The 18,125-nt window shown below is 43.6% G+C and overlaps 1 protein-coding gene and 1 long non-coding RNA gene across 2 annotated transcripts in view; both read right to left on the bottom strand.

Annotated features, from left to right (window-relative positions):
• The window catches only part of LOC135554772 (uncharacterized), a 100,030-nt gene that overhangs the window by 61,353 nt on the left and 20,552 nt on the right, over positions 1 to 18,125 (bottom strand). The gene's annotated exons all lie outside the window — the stretch shown is intronic.
• LOC135554769 (uncharacterized) lies at positions 1,096 to 16,893 on the bottom strand. The gene is made up of 5 exons (XM_064987202.1): positions 16,680 to 16,893; positions 8,445 to 8,611; positions 7,042 to 7,152; positions 6,670 to 6,822; positions 1,096 to 6,578 (listed from the first exon to the last, which is right to left on the bottom strand). Exons 1-5 carry the CDS (start codon positions 16,795 to 16,797, stop codon positions 5,946 to 5,948), a joined length of 1,182 nt encoding a protein of 393 aa, XP_064843274.1. The 5' UTR covers positions 16,798 to 16,893; the 3' UTR covers positions 1,096 to 5,945.

Raw genomic sequence — 18,125 nt, 5'->3', positions numbered from 1 at the left:
AACAGACAAGGACAGCAGAGACTGTGAACCAAGATTGTATTGATGCCGTGTTCATGTAGTAGTCGGAACTAGGAAACTCTGAATTTCAGACTAACTGGTTGTAGTTATACACGTGCCGCATTCATCGAATCAGTAAGTCATAAATAAATCAGTTTCCTAGTTCCGACTAGCAAGTCAACAGGGCATGAGTGGCTAATCTGGTCAGTAAGGAACAAAGAGAGACACAGGGATTTGTCCTATCAGTGCAACCAGTGCTCTAGCCTCCTGGTGGATGGAACAGTCCATTACACCAAGGCATACAACTTAAGGTGAGATGGGTGAGTGATCTTGCATTGGTGATACATCTTAAAGCAGGGGGGGGGGCAGGATCGACTTTGTGAAACCCAGTCTTAAAACCACCATAATCAAGGCCAGATTAAGAAATCATAGACACCAGTACATAATATACACTGGATTTTTTTTCCTGCCTCTTGGGGCCCCCCCACTTTGGGCCCAGGGGTTTCCGTCCCTGACCATAATGCACTGTATTCAGAGTTAAAGTAGGCCTACTTGGTGAGGCCTGCACGAAGACAATATCACCATAATCCAGCACAGATTTGACAAAAAAAGTGCTTTGAATAAGATCCTTTTTGACTGACATTGAAAAACAAGATTTGTTCCTAAATAAAAACCCAATTTCAAATTCAGTTTCTTGGTCAAGTTATTAAATGTGGCGTTTAAAATTCAGCTTTTCGTCTAACCAAATCCCAAGTTACTTACAGGTAACACTATCAATTTGCTGGCCTCACATCTGAAAGTGACTCTACCTGTCTACTTTCAGAGAAGAGAAAACCATACATTTACCCTTGCTTGCATTACTTTTAATTGGAAAAAGTTGATTTTGAACAGCATCATGGTGTCGTCAGCATACAGATGAAGATTTGCAGTCAACAGTCTTCCCTAAATCATTTATATACAGTGTAAAAAGGATCGGACCTAACATTGAGCCCTGGGGAACTCCTTTTGTAAACCTTCGAAACTCAGCTTTCAGACCCTCCTGTGCAACACACTGTTCTGTCAGAAGGATTTCATATTCAAACAGCTGGCAAGCTGATGTTCAAATCAAATATAACTTTATTAGTCACACGTGCTGAATGAAACAGGTGTACACCTCACAGTGAAATGCTTACTTACAAGCCCCTTAACCAACAATGCAGTTTTAAGAAAAACAAATAATTAAAGAGCAGCAGTAAATAACAATAGCGGGGCTATATACAGGGGGTACCAGCTCAGTCAATGAGTCAATGTGTCAATGTGCAGGGGCCTAAGGAGCGAGGTAATTGAGGGAATTATGTACATGCAGATAGGGATATTGAAGTGCTATGCATAAATAAATAGTCTTGGTAGCCATTTGATTAGCTGTTCAGGAGTCTTGTGGCTTGAGGATAGAAGCTGTTTTGAAGCCTCTTGGACAAACGGGGAACAGAGAAAAGCCTATGACTTGGGTGGCTGGAGTCTTTGACAATTTTTAGGGCCTTCCTCTGACACCGCCTGGTATAGAGGTCCTGGATGGCAGGAAGCTTGGCCCCGGTGATGTACTGGGCCGTACGCACTACCCTCCGTAGTGCCTTGCAGTCGGAGGCCGAGCAGTTGCCGTACCAGGCAGTGATGCAACCCGTCAGGATGCTCTCGATGGTGCAGCTGTAAAACCTTTTGAGGATCTGAGAACCCATGCCACATCTTTTCAGTCTCCTGAGGGGAAAAAGGTTTTGGATGTTGGCCCTAACTCATAGCTTTACTCCAATAGCTACATTGTTTTTTACATTGCATGTAGACAAACAATTGACATCTTGATTTTAGATTTTTACTTTCAAAATCTACATGTAATACTGTTTCACAGAACTTTTTGAAATTGGCTGGTTTTTTTTGGGCTGATTTAAGATAAAACTTCAACCCTGTTACGGTCCACACAGAGACACTGTACTTCAGGAAACACCTACAGCTAAAGGCACATGCTATGCCCTGGGGTCTGGACCACCCGTTTCATCAGATATCCCTGGGGTCTACACCACCCGTTTCATCAGATATCCCTGGGGTCTGGACCACCCATTTCATCAGATATCCCTGGGGTCTGGACCACCCGTTTCATCAGATATCCCTGGGGTCTGGACCACCCATTTCATCAGATATCCCTATGAAGATAATTGAACACTATGGGAAAAGAGACAAGGTCTCATATTATAAATATACTCTACTCAACCTTAAGTCTCCAAATCAGATTGCATGGGAAAATACTTTATTTAACCTTTATTTAACTAGGCAAGTCAGTTAAGAACAAATTCTTATATACAATGACTGCCTACCCCGGCCAAACCCGGACGACGTTGTGCGCCACCCTATGGGATTCCCAATCACAGCCAGTTGTGATACAGCCTGGAATCGAACCAGGGTGTCTGTAGTGACGCCTCAAGCACTGAGATGCAGTGCCTTAGACCGCTGTGATACAGCCTGGAATCAAACCAGGGTGTCTGTAGTGACGCTTCAAACACTGAGATGCAGTGCCTTAGACCGCTGTGATACAGCCTGGAATCAAACCAGGGTGTCTGTAGTGACGCTTCAAACACTGAGATGCAGTGCCTTAGACCGCTGTGATACAGCCTGGAATCAAACCAGGGTGTCTGTAGTGACGCTTCAAACACTGAGATGCAGTGCCTTAGACCGCTGTGATACAGCCTGGAATCAAACCAGGGTGTCTGTAGTGACGCTTCAAACACTGAGATGCAGTGCCTTAGACCGCTGTGATACAGCCTGGAATCGAACCAGAATGGCAAAACATACTGAGGTCCAATAAGACACGAAGACCGTTGCAAGAGAGCTGCCGTCAAGGCTATCTCCGTGACAACCATCCACGGGTTCTACTGGCCTCCCCTGACTGCTGGGGATGCATCCAGGACAGAGGCACCTTGGTTCACGTGTTATGGACGTGCCCACATTTACAACCGTTCTGGATGACTCCCTTTGGCCCCGGGCCGTTCCCCGGGCTGTTACCCGGGCCGTTCCCCGGGCCGTTCCCCGGGCCGTTCCCCGGGCCGTTACCCAGGCCGTTACCCAGGCCGTTACCCAGGCCGTTACCCAGGCCGTCACCCAGGCCGTCACCCAGGCCGTCACCCAGGCCGTCACCCAGGCCGTCACCCAGGCCGTTACCCAGGCCGTTACCCAGGCTGTTCCTACTCTCAAATCCCTCTGAACTGAAACAGAACATCACCCTCGCTGCCTTGTTTTCATCCTAACCAACTCACTTTTTTTTTTGTGACCCCAAACTTTTGAACAGTAATGTATGCCCAGGCCGTGAGCAGAGCAAAAAGGCCCAACCCAAACTAATGCACCCCTCAAGTCCCATCCTGGACCTAACAAGGTATGTATCAGAAGCTCAACATGCTCTGCTCACACTCCCTTTGGCCCTGGACTGTTCCTGCTCTCCAATCCCTCTGAACTGAAACAGAACGTCCCCCTCGCCGCCTCGCTTTCGTCCGAACCAACTCACTTTTCAGTCTCAGTCAGGCCTTGTATTTTTCCTTCCGTCCTTTTCAGAACGACACTGGGGATCGTAAAACAAAACTCCCCAGCTCTGTGCCAGCAAAACTATACCCCCCCCCCCCCACCAAAAAAAGAAGAGCCATGACATTGATCCAGTACAGGATGTGCTAATGGTTAAGACTGCTGCATATGAACACATTTGATACAAACTGATTAAGCACATTCAAAAACATTTGAGTTAAAAGGTGGGCTAGCCAGCTAGGCAATATTTCAGACCCCTCCCAACCTCAGATAGCAGGTTGACGCTTGTCATGATTCTTGTCCTGGAGGCAAAACAGAGCCGTTTCCCCTTCGATAGATCAGCTGCAAATTGGCTACAGTGAATTCGTAAAGTATTCATACCCCTTCACTTTTTGTTGTTTATGTTGTTACATTACAGCCTTACTCTAAAATTGACAAAATAATTGTTCCTCTTAAATCTACACACAATAACACAAAATGACAAAGCGAAAACAGGTTTTTAGAAATGTTGGCAAAAAATAAATATTCTAACCCTTCGCTATGAGTCTCAAAATTGAGCTCAGGTGCATCCTGTTTCCATTGATCATCCTTGAGATGGTTCTACAACTTTATTGGAGGCCAGCTGTGGTAAATTCAGTTGATAGGTGTGTGCTTTTCCAAATCATGTCCAGTCTATATAAGGTCCTACAGTTGACAGTGCATGTCAGAGCAAAAACCAAGCCATGAGGTTGAAGGAATTGTCTGTAGAGCTCCGAGACATGATTTTGTCGAGGCACAGATCTGGGGAAGGGTACTAAAAAATGTTGGCAGCATTGAAGGTCCCCAAGAACACAGTGGCCTCCATTATTCTTAAAATAGGAGAAGTTTGGAACCAACAACACTCTTCCTAGAGCTGACCGCCCGGCCAAACTGAGAAATCGGGAGAGAAGGGCCTTGGTCAGGGAGGTGATTAAGAACCTGATGGTCACTCTGACAGAGCTCCAGAGTTTCTCTGTGGAGATGGGAGAACCTTCCAGAAGGACAACCATCTCTGCAGCACTCCACCAATCAGGCCTTTATGGTAGTGGCCAGATGGAAGCCACTCCTCAGTAAAAGGCACATGACAGCCCGCTTGGAATTTGCCAAAGAGCACCTAAAGGACTCTCAGACCATGAGAAACAAGATGCTCTGGTCTGATGAAACAAGACTAAAGTCTTTGGCCTGAATGCCAAGCACCACACCTGGAAGAAACCTGGCACCATTCCTACAGTGAAGCATGGTGGTGGCAGCATCATGCTGTGGAGATGTTTTTTCAGAGGCAGGGACTAGGAGACAAGTCAGGATCGAGGGAAAGATGAACTGAGCGAAGTACAGAGAGATCCTTTCTAGGGAGTTTTTCCTAGCCAACGTGCTTCAACACCTGCATTGCTTGCTGTTTGGGGTTTTCGGCTGGGTTTCTGTACAGCACTTTGAGATATCAGCTGATGTACAAAGGGCTATATAAATAAATTTGATTTGATCCTTGATGAAAACCTGCTCTAGAGCGCTCAGGACCTCAGACTGGAGCGAAGGTTCACCTTCCAACAGGAGAACGACCCTAAGCACACAGCCAATACAACATAGGAGTGGCTTCGGGACAAGTCTCCGAATGTCCTTGAGTGGCCCAGCCAGAGCCCGGACTTGAACCCAATCAAACATCTCTGGAGAGACCTGAAAATAGCTGTGCAGCGACGCTCCCCATCAAACCTGACAGAGCTTGACAGGATCTGCATAGAAGAATGGGAGAAAAAGCCCAAATACAGGTGTGCCAAGCTTATGGCGTCATACACAAGAAGACTCCAGGCTGTAATCGATGCCAAAGGTGCTTCAACAAAGTACTGAGTAAAGGGTCTGAATACTTATGTAAATGTAATATTTCATTTTTATTAACAAAATTAAAATAATTGCTAACATTTCTAGACCTGTTTTTGCTTAGTCAGCATGGGGTATTGTGATGTCATCATGGGGTATTGTGATGTCATCATGGGGTATTGTGATGTCATCATAGGGTATTGTGTGTAGATTAATGAGAAAAATAACAAATGAATCCATTCTAGAATTAGGTTGTAACGTAACAAAATGTGGATAAGAGGGGAAGGTGTCTGAACTTTCCGAACACACTGTATGTCGTCAAAAATCAAACAAACACAAATTAAGATCAAAAAGCAAATTTAAGGTTAGAAATGAGGGTTAGCAGTGTGGTTAACAATTAGGTTTAAAATCAGATTTTATGACTGTGCCAGCTAGTGAGCACTCCGCAGCGCTGCCTCCAGAACAACATTCAAAACTAAGAATGCTCTCCCCTCTTGACCCCCCCCCCCTTCTTATCAAGTTGTGTTGACAGAATGCTAATATTAGTTGAAATAAAAGTTACACTACCCAAAATATACTCAATTTGTGGAAGGACCCACACACTCGGTCCTCAGCCCGAGGCTCAATGCCAACAAGGTATCCACACTCACTATGTCCTCTGTGTGCTGTTCTAACCCATCTATGAAAGGGTGTGATGCACTCTTGGTTGGAATGAGATCCATGTCCATCTCAGCTTTTCTCTTCCTTGGAGAAAAGGTCAGTGGAAGGTCTTTATCCTGTGGAACATGGGCCTTCATATCCAGCAACACGCTTCTGAGCTGTGAAGACAGGTCAGTCACGTACTGTTCCTCTTCCAGATGATAAGTGAGTTCTGTGATCTCTTTAAGATATCCTGCACATTGCCTCCGTAACCGCAACAGCTTCCTAGAGGACCTCTTCTTTCCTCTGCCAGATGGACCTTCGTATGGACGGTCAATGTTGGAGTCTCCGGTGGCCCGCTTGGTCTTAAACATGACATTTCTTATGTCACTGTCAGTGGGGTAATAGCGCCTGCGAGTAGGTGGAGGGGGCTGCTCTCCAAGGAAAAGCTCTTCCACTACAAAGGTGTTCAGATGACACTTCATTTCAGTCATCTTTCTCACACCAGACAGAGTCAGCTGCTCAATCTTCTCTCTCAGCCTGGCATCTACAGCTTCCCTAACATGAGCTGCCTGTTGGAGAAAGAACACATGGGTTTATCATAAAGAGGTCAGTGGGTAAGGGGGTAACTTAACCAACAGTCTATTATATAGATATATTTACCTCGCCAACAACTGCATGTGAGCTGTGCTCAGAGAGGGAGGGGAACCTGACGCAGTAGACAACCTCTGCCTTCACGGAGCTGGGTGTTTCACTTAGTGCTGCCTTCAGAGTTTGGGAGGCCTCCTTTTTAGAGCACACTGTACTTTCCTCAATCTAGACATAAACAAGTGTTACATATGTACTGGTACTATGTACAGTGTTAGGCTGATTCACACAGACAGTCCAATTCTGATCTTTTTTCGCCAACTAATTGATCTTTTGACCAATCAGATCAGCTCTTTTGCCCATAATTGGAAATGGGCTGGCTGTGTAAACACGGCCTTAGACTTAGACCAACTGGAGGCGTAGACCTTAAAACCTTTTCATATTTACCTTAAAATCAGGAAAGCGGATAACGTGGGCGATGTTTATTATAGCCTTGCAGTCCACCTTTTTGGTATTTTGTACCAGTTTCCGTTTCTGTAGAAAGGTATGGTCTTCAAGCTATGGAAGATGGCAAAACATTTAATAATAAAAAAAATATTTATTTTTTTACTTACAGTACCAGTTAAAAGTTTGGACACCGCTACTCATTCAATTTTTACTATTTTCTACATTGTAGAATAATAGTGACGACATCAAACCTATGATATAACACGTATAGAATCACGTAGTAACCAAAAAAAGTGTTAAACAATTCCAAATATATTTTTGATTCTTCAAAGTAGCCACCCTTTGCCTTGACAGTTTTGTACACGCTTGGCATTCTCTCAACCAGCTTCACCTGGAATGCCTTTCCAACAGTCTTGAGTTCCCACATATGCTGAGCACTTGTTGGCTGCTTTTCCTTCACTCTGCGATCCAACTCATCGCTGTTACTTTAAGTTTGTTATGCAATAATTTGGGCTGCAATTTCTGAGGCTGGAAACTAATGAACTTATCCTCTGCAGTAGAGGTAACTCTGGGTCTTCCTTTCATGTGGTGGTCCTCATGAGACAGTTTCATCATAGCGTTTGATGGTTTTTGCAACTGCACTTGAAGAAACTCAAAGTTCTTGAAATTTTCTGAATTGACTAACCTTCATGTCTTAAAGTAAAGTAATGATGGACTGTCGTTTGTCTTTGCTTATTTGAGCCGTTCTTGCCATAATATGGACTTGGTCTTTTACCAAATAAGGCTATCTTCTGTATACCACCCCTACCTTATCACAACACAACTGATTGGTATCAAAAACACATAAAGAAGGAAAAAAATTCCACAAATTAACTTTTAACCAGGCACATCTGTTAATTGAAATTTCCAGGTTCCAGGTGACTACCTCATGAAGTTGGTGCCAAGAGTGTGCAAAGCTGTCATCAAGGCAAAGGTGGCTACTATGATGTATCTCAAATATAAAATATATTTTGATTTAACACTTTTTTGGTTACTATACGATTTTGTGTGTTATTTCATAGTTTTGCCGTCTTCACTATAATTCTACAATGTATAAAATAGTAAAAATAAAGGAAAACCCCTGGAATGGGTAGGTGTGTCCAAACGTTCGACTGGTACTGTTTATAGCACTTTTCTAGACACCCAAAGCTCTTTACAGTGTACAGGGAAACTCACCACCCTAACCCCACCTACATACTCTTGCAATAAGTGCCATGGCCTCTTTAGTGACCACAGCGTTAGGACAACCCTTTAAAGTCCCATCTTATTGAGGAACAATCCACTGTTAGTCCTTCAACATTATTCTAATTAAATGTTATATAAAGTGTGTGGTGTAAATTACAGTGAACCGGCTATGAACTTACTTCCTTCTTGTCTCTTTCAGCAGCATATTTCTCTTTGGCTTTTGTCTGTCTGTCTTTGCCCTGGTGGCATTCATACGTCTTTGTGCCAACAACTTGAAACGGAACACCATTGAACGGGATACTTTTACTCTCCCAGCTGAGTTTTTTCCGTGCCAAAGGCTGTGCATCTGTTAAAAAGGTCAACAATATGATATATTACTATTAGAACGATAGGCTTGTGGGGGAAACTAACAAAGTTTCTCTCTGTCAAATAACTCATCTGTTCTTGAAAATGGATCCCTTATGCTGATGATGCAATAGCAATTTTGAGGCAATAAAGATGTGCATCGTTGCCATGGCAGCATTTGGTTGCTGCAACCAATGTACTCTTAAGGAGTGTAGGTGAGTCTACCATTACTCTTTAAGGTCATAGGACCTTATACACTACACGATCAAAATAAAATGTGGACACCTGCTCGTCGAACATCTCATTCCAAAAATCATGGGTATTAATATGGACTTGGTCCCAACTTTTCCTGCTATAACAGCCTCCACTCTTCTGGGAAGGCTTTCCACTAGATGTTGGAACATTGCTGCTATAACAGCCTCCACTCTTCTGGGAAGGCTTTCCACTAGATGTTGGAACATTACTGAGGGGACTTTCATTCAGCCACAAGAGCATTAGTGAGGTCGGGCTCTGATGTTGGGCGATTAGGCCTGGCTCGCAGTCGGCCTTCCAATACATCCCAAAGATGTTCGATGGGGTTGAGGTCAGGGCTCCGTGCAGGCCAGTGAAGTTCTTCCACACAGATCTCAACAAACCATTTCTGTATGGACCTCTTTGTGCATGGAAGTATTTAGGGGAATATTCAGGGGAATATTCAGGGGATATATTTAGGGGATATATTTAAGGGATATATTCAGGGGATATATTTAGGTAAATATTCAGGGGATATATTTAGGGGACATATTTAAGGGATATATTCAGGGGATATATTTAGGTGAATATTCAGGGGATATATTTAGGGGATATATTTAAGGGATATATTTAGGGGATATATTTAAGGGATATATTTAGGGGATATATTTAAGGGATATATTCAGGGGATATATTTAGGGGATATATTTAGGTGAATATTCAGGGGAATATTCAGGAGTGGAAGCTTTCCGTGGGGATTATATGCAAATGAGTATTAATACCGTTTAAAATGTAGGATGTTTTTTGCATTGTATATATTTACCATATCATATGGAGACAGAAACATAAACCTTTTACCTTATAAATAGACATAATTGCAATTTATTAAATCCTTCTAATAGAAATACAAAAAACAATTTAGTTACAAATTGAACTTTAATTAAATGAGTTGGGATGATTTCATGGGATGATTTCACTGAACAACAATAGAAAGGGAATATTGAATGATCCCCAATGATCCATCGCATCTCCCAAAGGCGTTTTCAACATACATCTGTGAATTTATAGTCTAGAAACTAAAGCTTTGGTTGTCTTCCTCTCAGGTTTCCATTTCTTCTCCCTGGACCTCCTCAATGTCCACCTCTTGAACATCAGACTCTGAGGCCTCATCTTCACTGTCACTTTCCAACTGTGTTGAGGATGGCTCGTTGTCAGGCTCAAAAAGCCTCAAATTTGTCCGGATGGCAACCAACTATTCAACCCTTGTATTGGTCAGCCTGTTGCATGCTTTGGTGTGTGTGTTCCCAAACAAGGACCAGTTGCGCTCTGAGGCGGCTGATGTTGGTGGGATTTGGAGGATGATGGAGGCAACAGGGGAAAGAGCCTCAGATCCACAAAGTCCCTTCCACCAGGTGGCTGATGAGATATGTTGGCACGACTGGCATATTGCATCTCCATCCCAAAGCCCTTGCTTGGAAGTGTACTTCGCCAGACTGCCAAGAACCTTGCCCTCATCCAGGCCAAGGTGGCGAGACACGGTAGTGATGACACCATAAGCCTTGTTGTTCGCTGCACCAGACAGGATGCTCTTGCCTGCATACTTGGGGTCCAACATGTACGCTGCGGCGTGTATGGGCAGAAGTCTTCACACTTTTTGGTGTATTTTAGAACTGAAGTTTCCTCTGCTTGGAGCAATAGTGAAGTGGGCAGGGCAGTACAGATTTAATCTCTTACATCTGCAAGCAGAGTCTGAACATCAGACTGCACGGATTGAGGGAGACAATGCCATCCTATGGTTACTGCTATAGGTTCCAGGAGTTTTGGGCGGCTTACCACTCTCTCCCAAAATACATCATCCAGGAGGATCCTCTTGATGGGGCTGTCCATATTGGCAGACTGATATGGCCATTTCTTGGAGAGACTCATTCCCCTCCAGGAGACCGTCAAACATGATGTCAAAACCACCCCAACGGGTGTTGCTGGGCAGCCTAAATGTGGTGCTTTTATTCTTCTCATGTTGCTTGGTGAGGTAGATTGCTGCTATAACTTGATGACCCTTCACATACCAAATCATTTCCTTGGCTCTCATTGTTTTCAGTGCCATGATGTCCTTGAGGAGCAGATTCAATGCATGAGCAGCACAGCCAATGGGTGTGATGTGAGGGAAGGACTCTTCCACTTTAGACCAAGCAGCCTTCATGTTCACAGCATTGTCTGTCACCAGAACAAATACCTTCTGTGGTCCAAGGTCATTGATGACTGCCTTCAGCTCATCTGCAATGTAGAGACCGGTGTGTCTGTTGTCCCTTGGGTCTGTGCTCTTGTAGAATACTGTGCAAAAGTGCTATTTTTTTTTTTTTTTGCGTTGTTTGTAACTTTTTTTTGTGTACATAATGTTGCTGCTACCGTCTCTTATGACCGAAAATAACTTCTGGACATCAGAACTGGGATTACTCACCACGAACTGGAAGAAGATTTCTCCTTTAACGAGTCCAACGAGAAAGATATACTGCTCTCCCGGGAACAGGCCCAAATCCCCGTCATTTGGTGAAGAAAAGATAGAGGAAAAGAGGACGCGGATTGGGCTGCCTTTTGAGAATCCATAGGCCAGCGAGTAAACTCCCACTGCCATCAATTCTACTTGCTAACATGCATATTGGAAAATAAAATCGATGACCTACGATTACAATTATCCTACCAACCGGACATTAAGAACTGTAATACATTATGTTTCACCAAGTCGTGGCTGAACGACGACACGGATAATATAGAGCCGGAGGCATTTTCAATGCGCCGGCAGAACAGAGAAGCTACGTCTCGTAAGACGAGGGTTGGGGTTGTGTCTTTTTGTCAATAACAGCTGGTGTGCGGTGTCTAATATTAAAGAGGTCTTGAGGTATTGCTCGCCAGAAGTAGAGTACCTTATGATAAGCTGTAGACCACACTATCTATCTATATTATTCGTAGCCGTCTATTTACCACCACAGACTGATGCTGGCACTAAGACCGCACTCAACCATCTCTATAAGGCCATAAGCAAACAAGGAAATGCTCACCCTGGAGTGGCGCTCCTTGTGGCCGGGGGCTTTAATGCAGGCAAACTTAAATCAGTTTGACCAAAACAGGAACAACGGTGTACACTAAGAAACACAAACAGTTGAAAACAGTCCTGGTGAAGAAACCAAAGGGAGGGACATATACAGTTGGGCAAAAAAGTATTTAGTCAGCCACAAATGTTTACCAGCATGTCACATGTGCAACCAGAGGGAAAAAAACACTAGACCACCTTTACTCCACACACAGAGATGCATACAAAGCTCTCCCCCGCCCTCCATTTGGCAAATCTGACTATAATTCAAACCTCATGATTCCTGCTTACAAGTAAAAACTAAAGCAGGAAGTACCAGTGACTCGCTCAATACGGAAGTGATCAGATGATGAGGATGCTACGCTACAGGACTGTTTTGCTAGCACAGACTGGAATGCGTTCTGGGATTCATCCAATGGCATTGAGGAGTATAGCACCTCAGTCATCGGCTTCATCAATAAGTGCATCGATGATGTCGCCCCCACAGTAAACGTATGTTCATAACCCAACCAGAAGCCATGGATTACAGGCAACATCCACATCGAGCTAAAAGCTAGAGCTTCCGCTTTCAAGGAGCGCGACTCTCAGACGAACCATCAAACAAGCAAATCGTCAATACAGGATTAAGATTGAATCCTACTACACCGGCTCTGACGCTCGTCAGATGTGGCAAGGCTTGAAAACTATTACGGAGTACAAAGGGAAACCCAGACGCGAGCTGCCCAGTGACGCAAGCCTACCAGACAAGCTAAATGCCTTTTATGCTCGCTTCAAGGCAAGCAACACTGGAGCATGCACAAGAGCACCAGTTGTTCTGGATGACTGTGTGATAATACTCTCGGTAGCCGATGTGAGCAAGACCTTTAAACAGGTCAACATTCACAAAGCCGCGGGGCCAGATGGATTACCAGGACGTGTATCAAAGCATGCGCGGATCAACTGGAAAGTGTATTCACTGACATTTTTAACCTCTCCCTGACAGTCTGTAATACCTACATGTTTCAAGCAGACCACCATAGTCCCTGTGCCCAAGGAAGCAAAGATAAACTGCCTAAATAATTACCGCCCCATAGCACTCACATTGGTAGCCATGAAGTGTTTTGAAAGTCTGCTTATCATATCAACAGCATCCTCTCGGATACCCTTGACCCACCCCAATTTGTATACCGCTCCAACAAATCCACAGATAATGCAATCTCAACCGCACTCCACACTGCCCTTTCCCACCTGGACAAAGGGAACACCTATGTGAGAATGCTGTTCATTGACTACAGCTCAGCGTTCAACACCATAGTGCTCACGAAGCTCATCACTAAGCTAAGGACCCTTGGACAACACCTCCCTCTGCAACTGGATCCTGTACTTCCTGACGGGCTGCCCCCAGGTGGTAAAGGTAGGCAACAACATGTCTGCCATGCTGATCCTCAACACTAGGGCCCCTCAGGGGTGTGTACTTAGTCCCCTCCTTTACTCCCTGTTCACCCACGACTGCATGGCCAAACAAGACTTCAACACCATCATTAAGTTTGCTGACGACACAACAGTGGTAGGCCTGATCACCGACAACGATGAGACAACATATAGGGAGGTCAGAGAACTGGCATTGTGGTGCCAGGACAACAACCTCCCCCTCAATGTGAGCAAGACAAAGGAGCTGATCATGGAATACAGGAAAAGGCTTGCCGAACAAGCCCCCATTAACATCAACGGGGCTGTAATGGAGCGGGTCGAGAGTATCAGGTTCCTTGGTGTCCACATCACCGATGATCTATCATGGGCCAAACTAGAGGTTGACCGATTAATCGGAATAGCCGATTAATGAGGGCCGATTTCAAGTTTTCATAACAAATCGGAAATCGGTATTTTTGGGCACCGACTTTGCCGGTGTTTGTTTTTTTTACACCTTTATTTACCTTTATTTAACTAGGCAAGTCAGTTAAGAACACATTCTTATTTTCAATGACGGCCTAGGAACGGTGGGTTAACTGCCTTGTTCAGAGGCAGAATGACAGATTTTCACCTTGTCAGCTCGAGGGATCCAATCTTGCAACCTTACAGTTAACTAGTCCAACACTCTAACCACCTGCCTCTCATTGCACTTCACGAGGAGCCTGCCCGTTACGCGAATGCAGAAGAAGCCATGGTAAGTTGCTAGCTAGCATTAAACTTATCTTATAAAAAAAAGAATCAATCAATCATAATCACTAGTTATAACTACACATGGTTGATGATATTACTAGTTTATCTAGCGTGTCCTGCGTTGCATGTAATCGATGCAACGCTGGGGGATGATTTAACAAAAGCGCATTTGCGGAAAAAGCACAATCGTTGGACGACTGTACCTAACCATAAACACCAATGTCTATCTTTAAATCAATACACAGAAGTATATATTTTTAAACCTGCATATTTAGCTAAAAGAAATCCAGGTTCGCAGGCAATATTAACCAGGTGAAATTGTGTCATTTCTCTTGCGTTCATTGCACGCAGTTTGGGCCGCCTGGCTCATTGCGAACTAATTTGCCAGAATTTTACGTAATTATGACATAACATTGTACAATGTTACAAGAATATTTAGACTTAGGGATGCCACCCGTTAGATAAAATACCGAACGGTTCCGTATTTCACTGAAATAATAAACGTTTTGTTTTCGAAATGATAGTTTCCAGATTAGACCATATTAATGACCAAAGGCAGTCTGACTGAGCGATGGTCGGCAGCAGCAGGCTCGTAAGCATTCATTCAAACAGCACTTTAGTGCATTTTGCCAGCAGCTCGTCGCAAGCACAGCGCTGTCTATGACTTCAAGCCTATCAGCCTAATGGCTGGTGTAACCGATGTGAAATGGCTAGCTAGTTAGCTGGGTGTGCACTAATAGCGTTTCAAATGTCACTCGCTCTGAGACTTGGAGTAGTTATTCCCCTTGCTCTGCAAGGGACGCGGCTTTTGTGGAGCGATGGGTAACGCTGCTTAGAGTGTGGCTGTTGTCGATGTGTTCCTGGTTCGAGCCCAGGTAGAGGCAAGGAGAGGGACGGAAGCTATACTTTTACACTGGCAATACTATAGTGCCTATAAGAACATCCAATAGTCAAAGGTATATGAAATACAAATGGTATAGAGATAAATAGTCACATAAATACTATATTAATTACAACCTAAAACCTCTTACCTTGGAATATTGAAGTCTCATGTTAAAAGGAACCACCAACTTTCATATGTTCATGTTCTGAGCCAGGAACTGAAACATTAGCTTTTTTACATGACACATACTGCACTTTTACTTCTCCAACAATTTGTTTTTGCATTATTTAAACAAAATGTGAAAATGTTTCATTATTTATTTGAGGCTAAATTGATTTTTATTGGTGTATTATATTAAGTTAAATTAAGTGTTCATTCAGTATTGTTGTAATTGTCATTATTACAAACACACCAAGACCTCTACCCCACACACTGACTCTGTACTGGTACCCCCTGTATATAGCCTCATTATTGTTATGTTATTGTGTTAATTTTTACTTTAGTTTATTTGGCAAATATTTTCTTAACTCTTCTTGAACTGCACTGTTGGTTAAGGGCTTGTAAGTAAAGCATTTCATGGTAAGGTCTACACTTGTTGTATTCGGCGCACGTGACAAATAGTTTGATTTGACATGATCATAATTGACTGTAGCACATATAAAGCGCCCACAAGCTACCAGTGGCTGAAAACACAATTGCAGCGGGATGTACGAGTGACGCATTTCCGGGCAAGGATGGTCCATTTAAAATTAATTCCTTCCTCGCCCTGCAAGTGTAAACTCGTCAGACGTCATGATAAGTGTCCACTTAATTTGAGGGCTGAGGGGAGAGTGTGTTTTGAATGCAGCCTTTATTGTACAATCCTTACTGTTGACCAGTCACCGACGAAGTGGCTTAGACTTCGGCTTGCCTCTAGAAAAAATGTTGTGTGCCCGAACAACAGACCGAAAGGGTGAACCAGACACGTCTAGGGGCTATAAAGCTGAAGCGTCCCTTTAGAATGGTAGTGAGAGGAAATCCATTCGCGGGTAGTGGGAGCGGATGGAAGTAGCTGAAACTGGGCCGACATTCTGCTAATTTTGTCGTCGATGAAACATCTGATTTCAATACATTTTTAATGTCCCAAAAGTACAATATGTTACGAGCACAGTCCGCTGAGTTTTATAGACTTGAAGCTTTGCCAAAGTTTTTAAACAATTGCGTTTAGGAGTGGGAGTGCAAGGTCGAATTGAGTTTGTGCTTTGCTTTGCCCACTATGCTCATACTGTAAACAGCACAGATGAACTAACTTCGTTTTGGAAACAATTTCCAAAACAAACGAGAGCCTAAATGTCATATGCACGAATTTTCCAAACTGTTCGGCTGGGAAGAATCCCGGGTTCATCGTCCGTGCTTCAGCTGATGACACCGAACATGGAAAGACTGACAGACGGGCAAACCCCACTCCGTTGCCAACAACATTGCATAGCAATATTGCCCCCCCCCCCCCCCCCCAGAAATGGACAGTGTATCATTAGCCGTCACGTAAGTAACTTAGTTATTTCAATAGTAATTAATGAAAATGACTAATTTATTGGGCTAGTGTATCATCAGCTTTAGGTCATTTTAGATGGGCTAGTGTATCATCAGCTTTAGGTCATTTTAGATGAGTAGCAAAAGTAAGCTACTAGCTACCTAATGTTAGCTATTTAGGCTATGTAACGTTATGTGTTTTTAAAGACAACTTACCCTTTTGCCCAAAACTTTTGTCCCTTCTCAATGTTATGAATTTCAGTGACGTTTCCAATTCTTGTTCCCGAATGTATTTAGTTATTTCGTCCTCAAACTTGAACTCGAGATATGCCATTTCGAAAATATGGCGTTTTCCACCATAGATATTAAGCAGTGGACTAGCACAGTTTCTAAACCTAGAGACGCAACATCGCGATACTTCCGGGAACGCTTGCGGACCAGGACGACGCCTCGATCACACCAACAGTTTTCTCCTCCCCCGTTTTGGAACAACCAGAAGTACATTCATTTCCGATTTAACGCTGTGTGTATGCATTACAGTATTGCTGTTGCAGTTGTGTGGCGTATTATATATATATATATATATATATATATATATATATATATATATATATATATATATATATATATGAGAGAGAAATGTCCTTGTTTTTTAAAGAAAAACACTTTTTTTTGTCCATTTAAAATAACATCAAATTGATCAGAAATACAGTGTAGACGTTGTAAATGACTATTGTAGCTGGAAACAGCAGATATTTATGGAATATCTACATAGGGGTAGAGAGGCCAATTTGCCAGTGTTAAAAATCAATGTTTATATATTTTTTTCAAGCTAGCTTCATACTTTTTTCAGACATGCCGAAAATGCAGCCTTGCTGATTTAATTGGACACTTCACGGCTGCCAGAGTTTGACATGTGACTACAGTTTGCATTGAATTGTGGGTCATATCAACCCCACAAGTGACCAAAGTTGTTCACTTCCTCACTAAGAGAGGAAGGTGAGAATCACCCACCACAATATCACCCACTAAATCTGGAAGTTGAGAATCACCCACCACAATATCATCCACTAAAGAACTTGATAATTACCCACCACAATATCATCCGCTAAAGAACTTGATAATTACCCACCACAATATCATCCACTAAAGAACTTGAGAATCACCCATTTACATTACATTTAAGTCATTTAGCAGACGCTCTTATCCAGAGCGACTTACAAATTGGTGAATTCACCTTCTGACATCAGTGGAACAGCCACTTTACAATAGTGCATCTAAATCATTTAAGGGGGGGTGAGAAGGATTACTTTATCCTATCCTAGGTATTCCTTGAAGAGGTGGGGTTTCAGGTGTCTCCGGAAGGTGGTGATTGACTCCGCTGTCCTGGCGTCGTGAGGGAGTTTGTTCCACCATTGGGGGGCCAGAGCAGCGAACAGTTTTGACTGGGCTGAGCGGGAACTGTACTTCCTCAGTGGTAGGGAGGCGAGCAGGCCAGAGGTGGATGAACGCAGTGCCCTTGTTTGGGTGTAGGGCCTGATCAGAGCCTGGAGGTACTGCGGTGCCGTTCCCCTCACAGCTCCGTAGGCAAGCACCATGGTCTTGTAGCGGATGCGAGCTTCAACTGGAAGCCAGTGGAGAGAGCGGAGGAGCGGGGTGACG

Source organism: Oncorhynchus masou, chromosome 14 (genome assembly GCF_036934945.1).
Source record: "Oncorhynchus masou masou isolate Uvic2021 chromosome 14, UVic_Omas_1.1, whole genome shotgun sequence".
Lineage (NCBI taxonomy): Eukaryota > Metazoa > Chordata > Actinopteri > Salmoniformes > Salmonidae > Oncorhynchus > Oncorhynchus masou.
Note: the sequence above shows the minus strand (reverse complement) of the source record. Positions and strands in the feature narration are given on the sequence as shown.

Bases quoted from the DNA above. Each gene is read 5' to 3' on its own strand.
- LOC135554769 (XM_064987202.1), bottom strand. From the start codon at position 16,797: ATGGCATATCTCGAGTTCAAGTTTGAGGACGAAATAACTAAATACATT. The intron at 7,153-8,444 runs GTAAGTTCATAG...CATCTTCCATAG, and splicing joins CTGAAAGAGACAAGAAGGAA to CTTGAAGACCATACCTTTCT. The intron at 6,579-6,669 runs GTAAATATATCT...TTTCTCCAACAG, and splicing joins CACATGCAGTTGTTGGCGAG to GCAGCTCATGTTAGGGAAGC.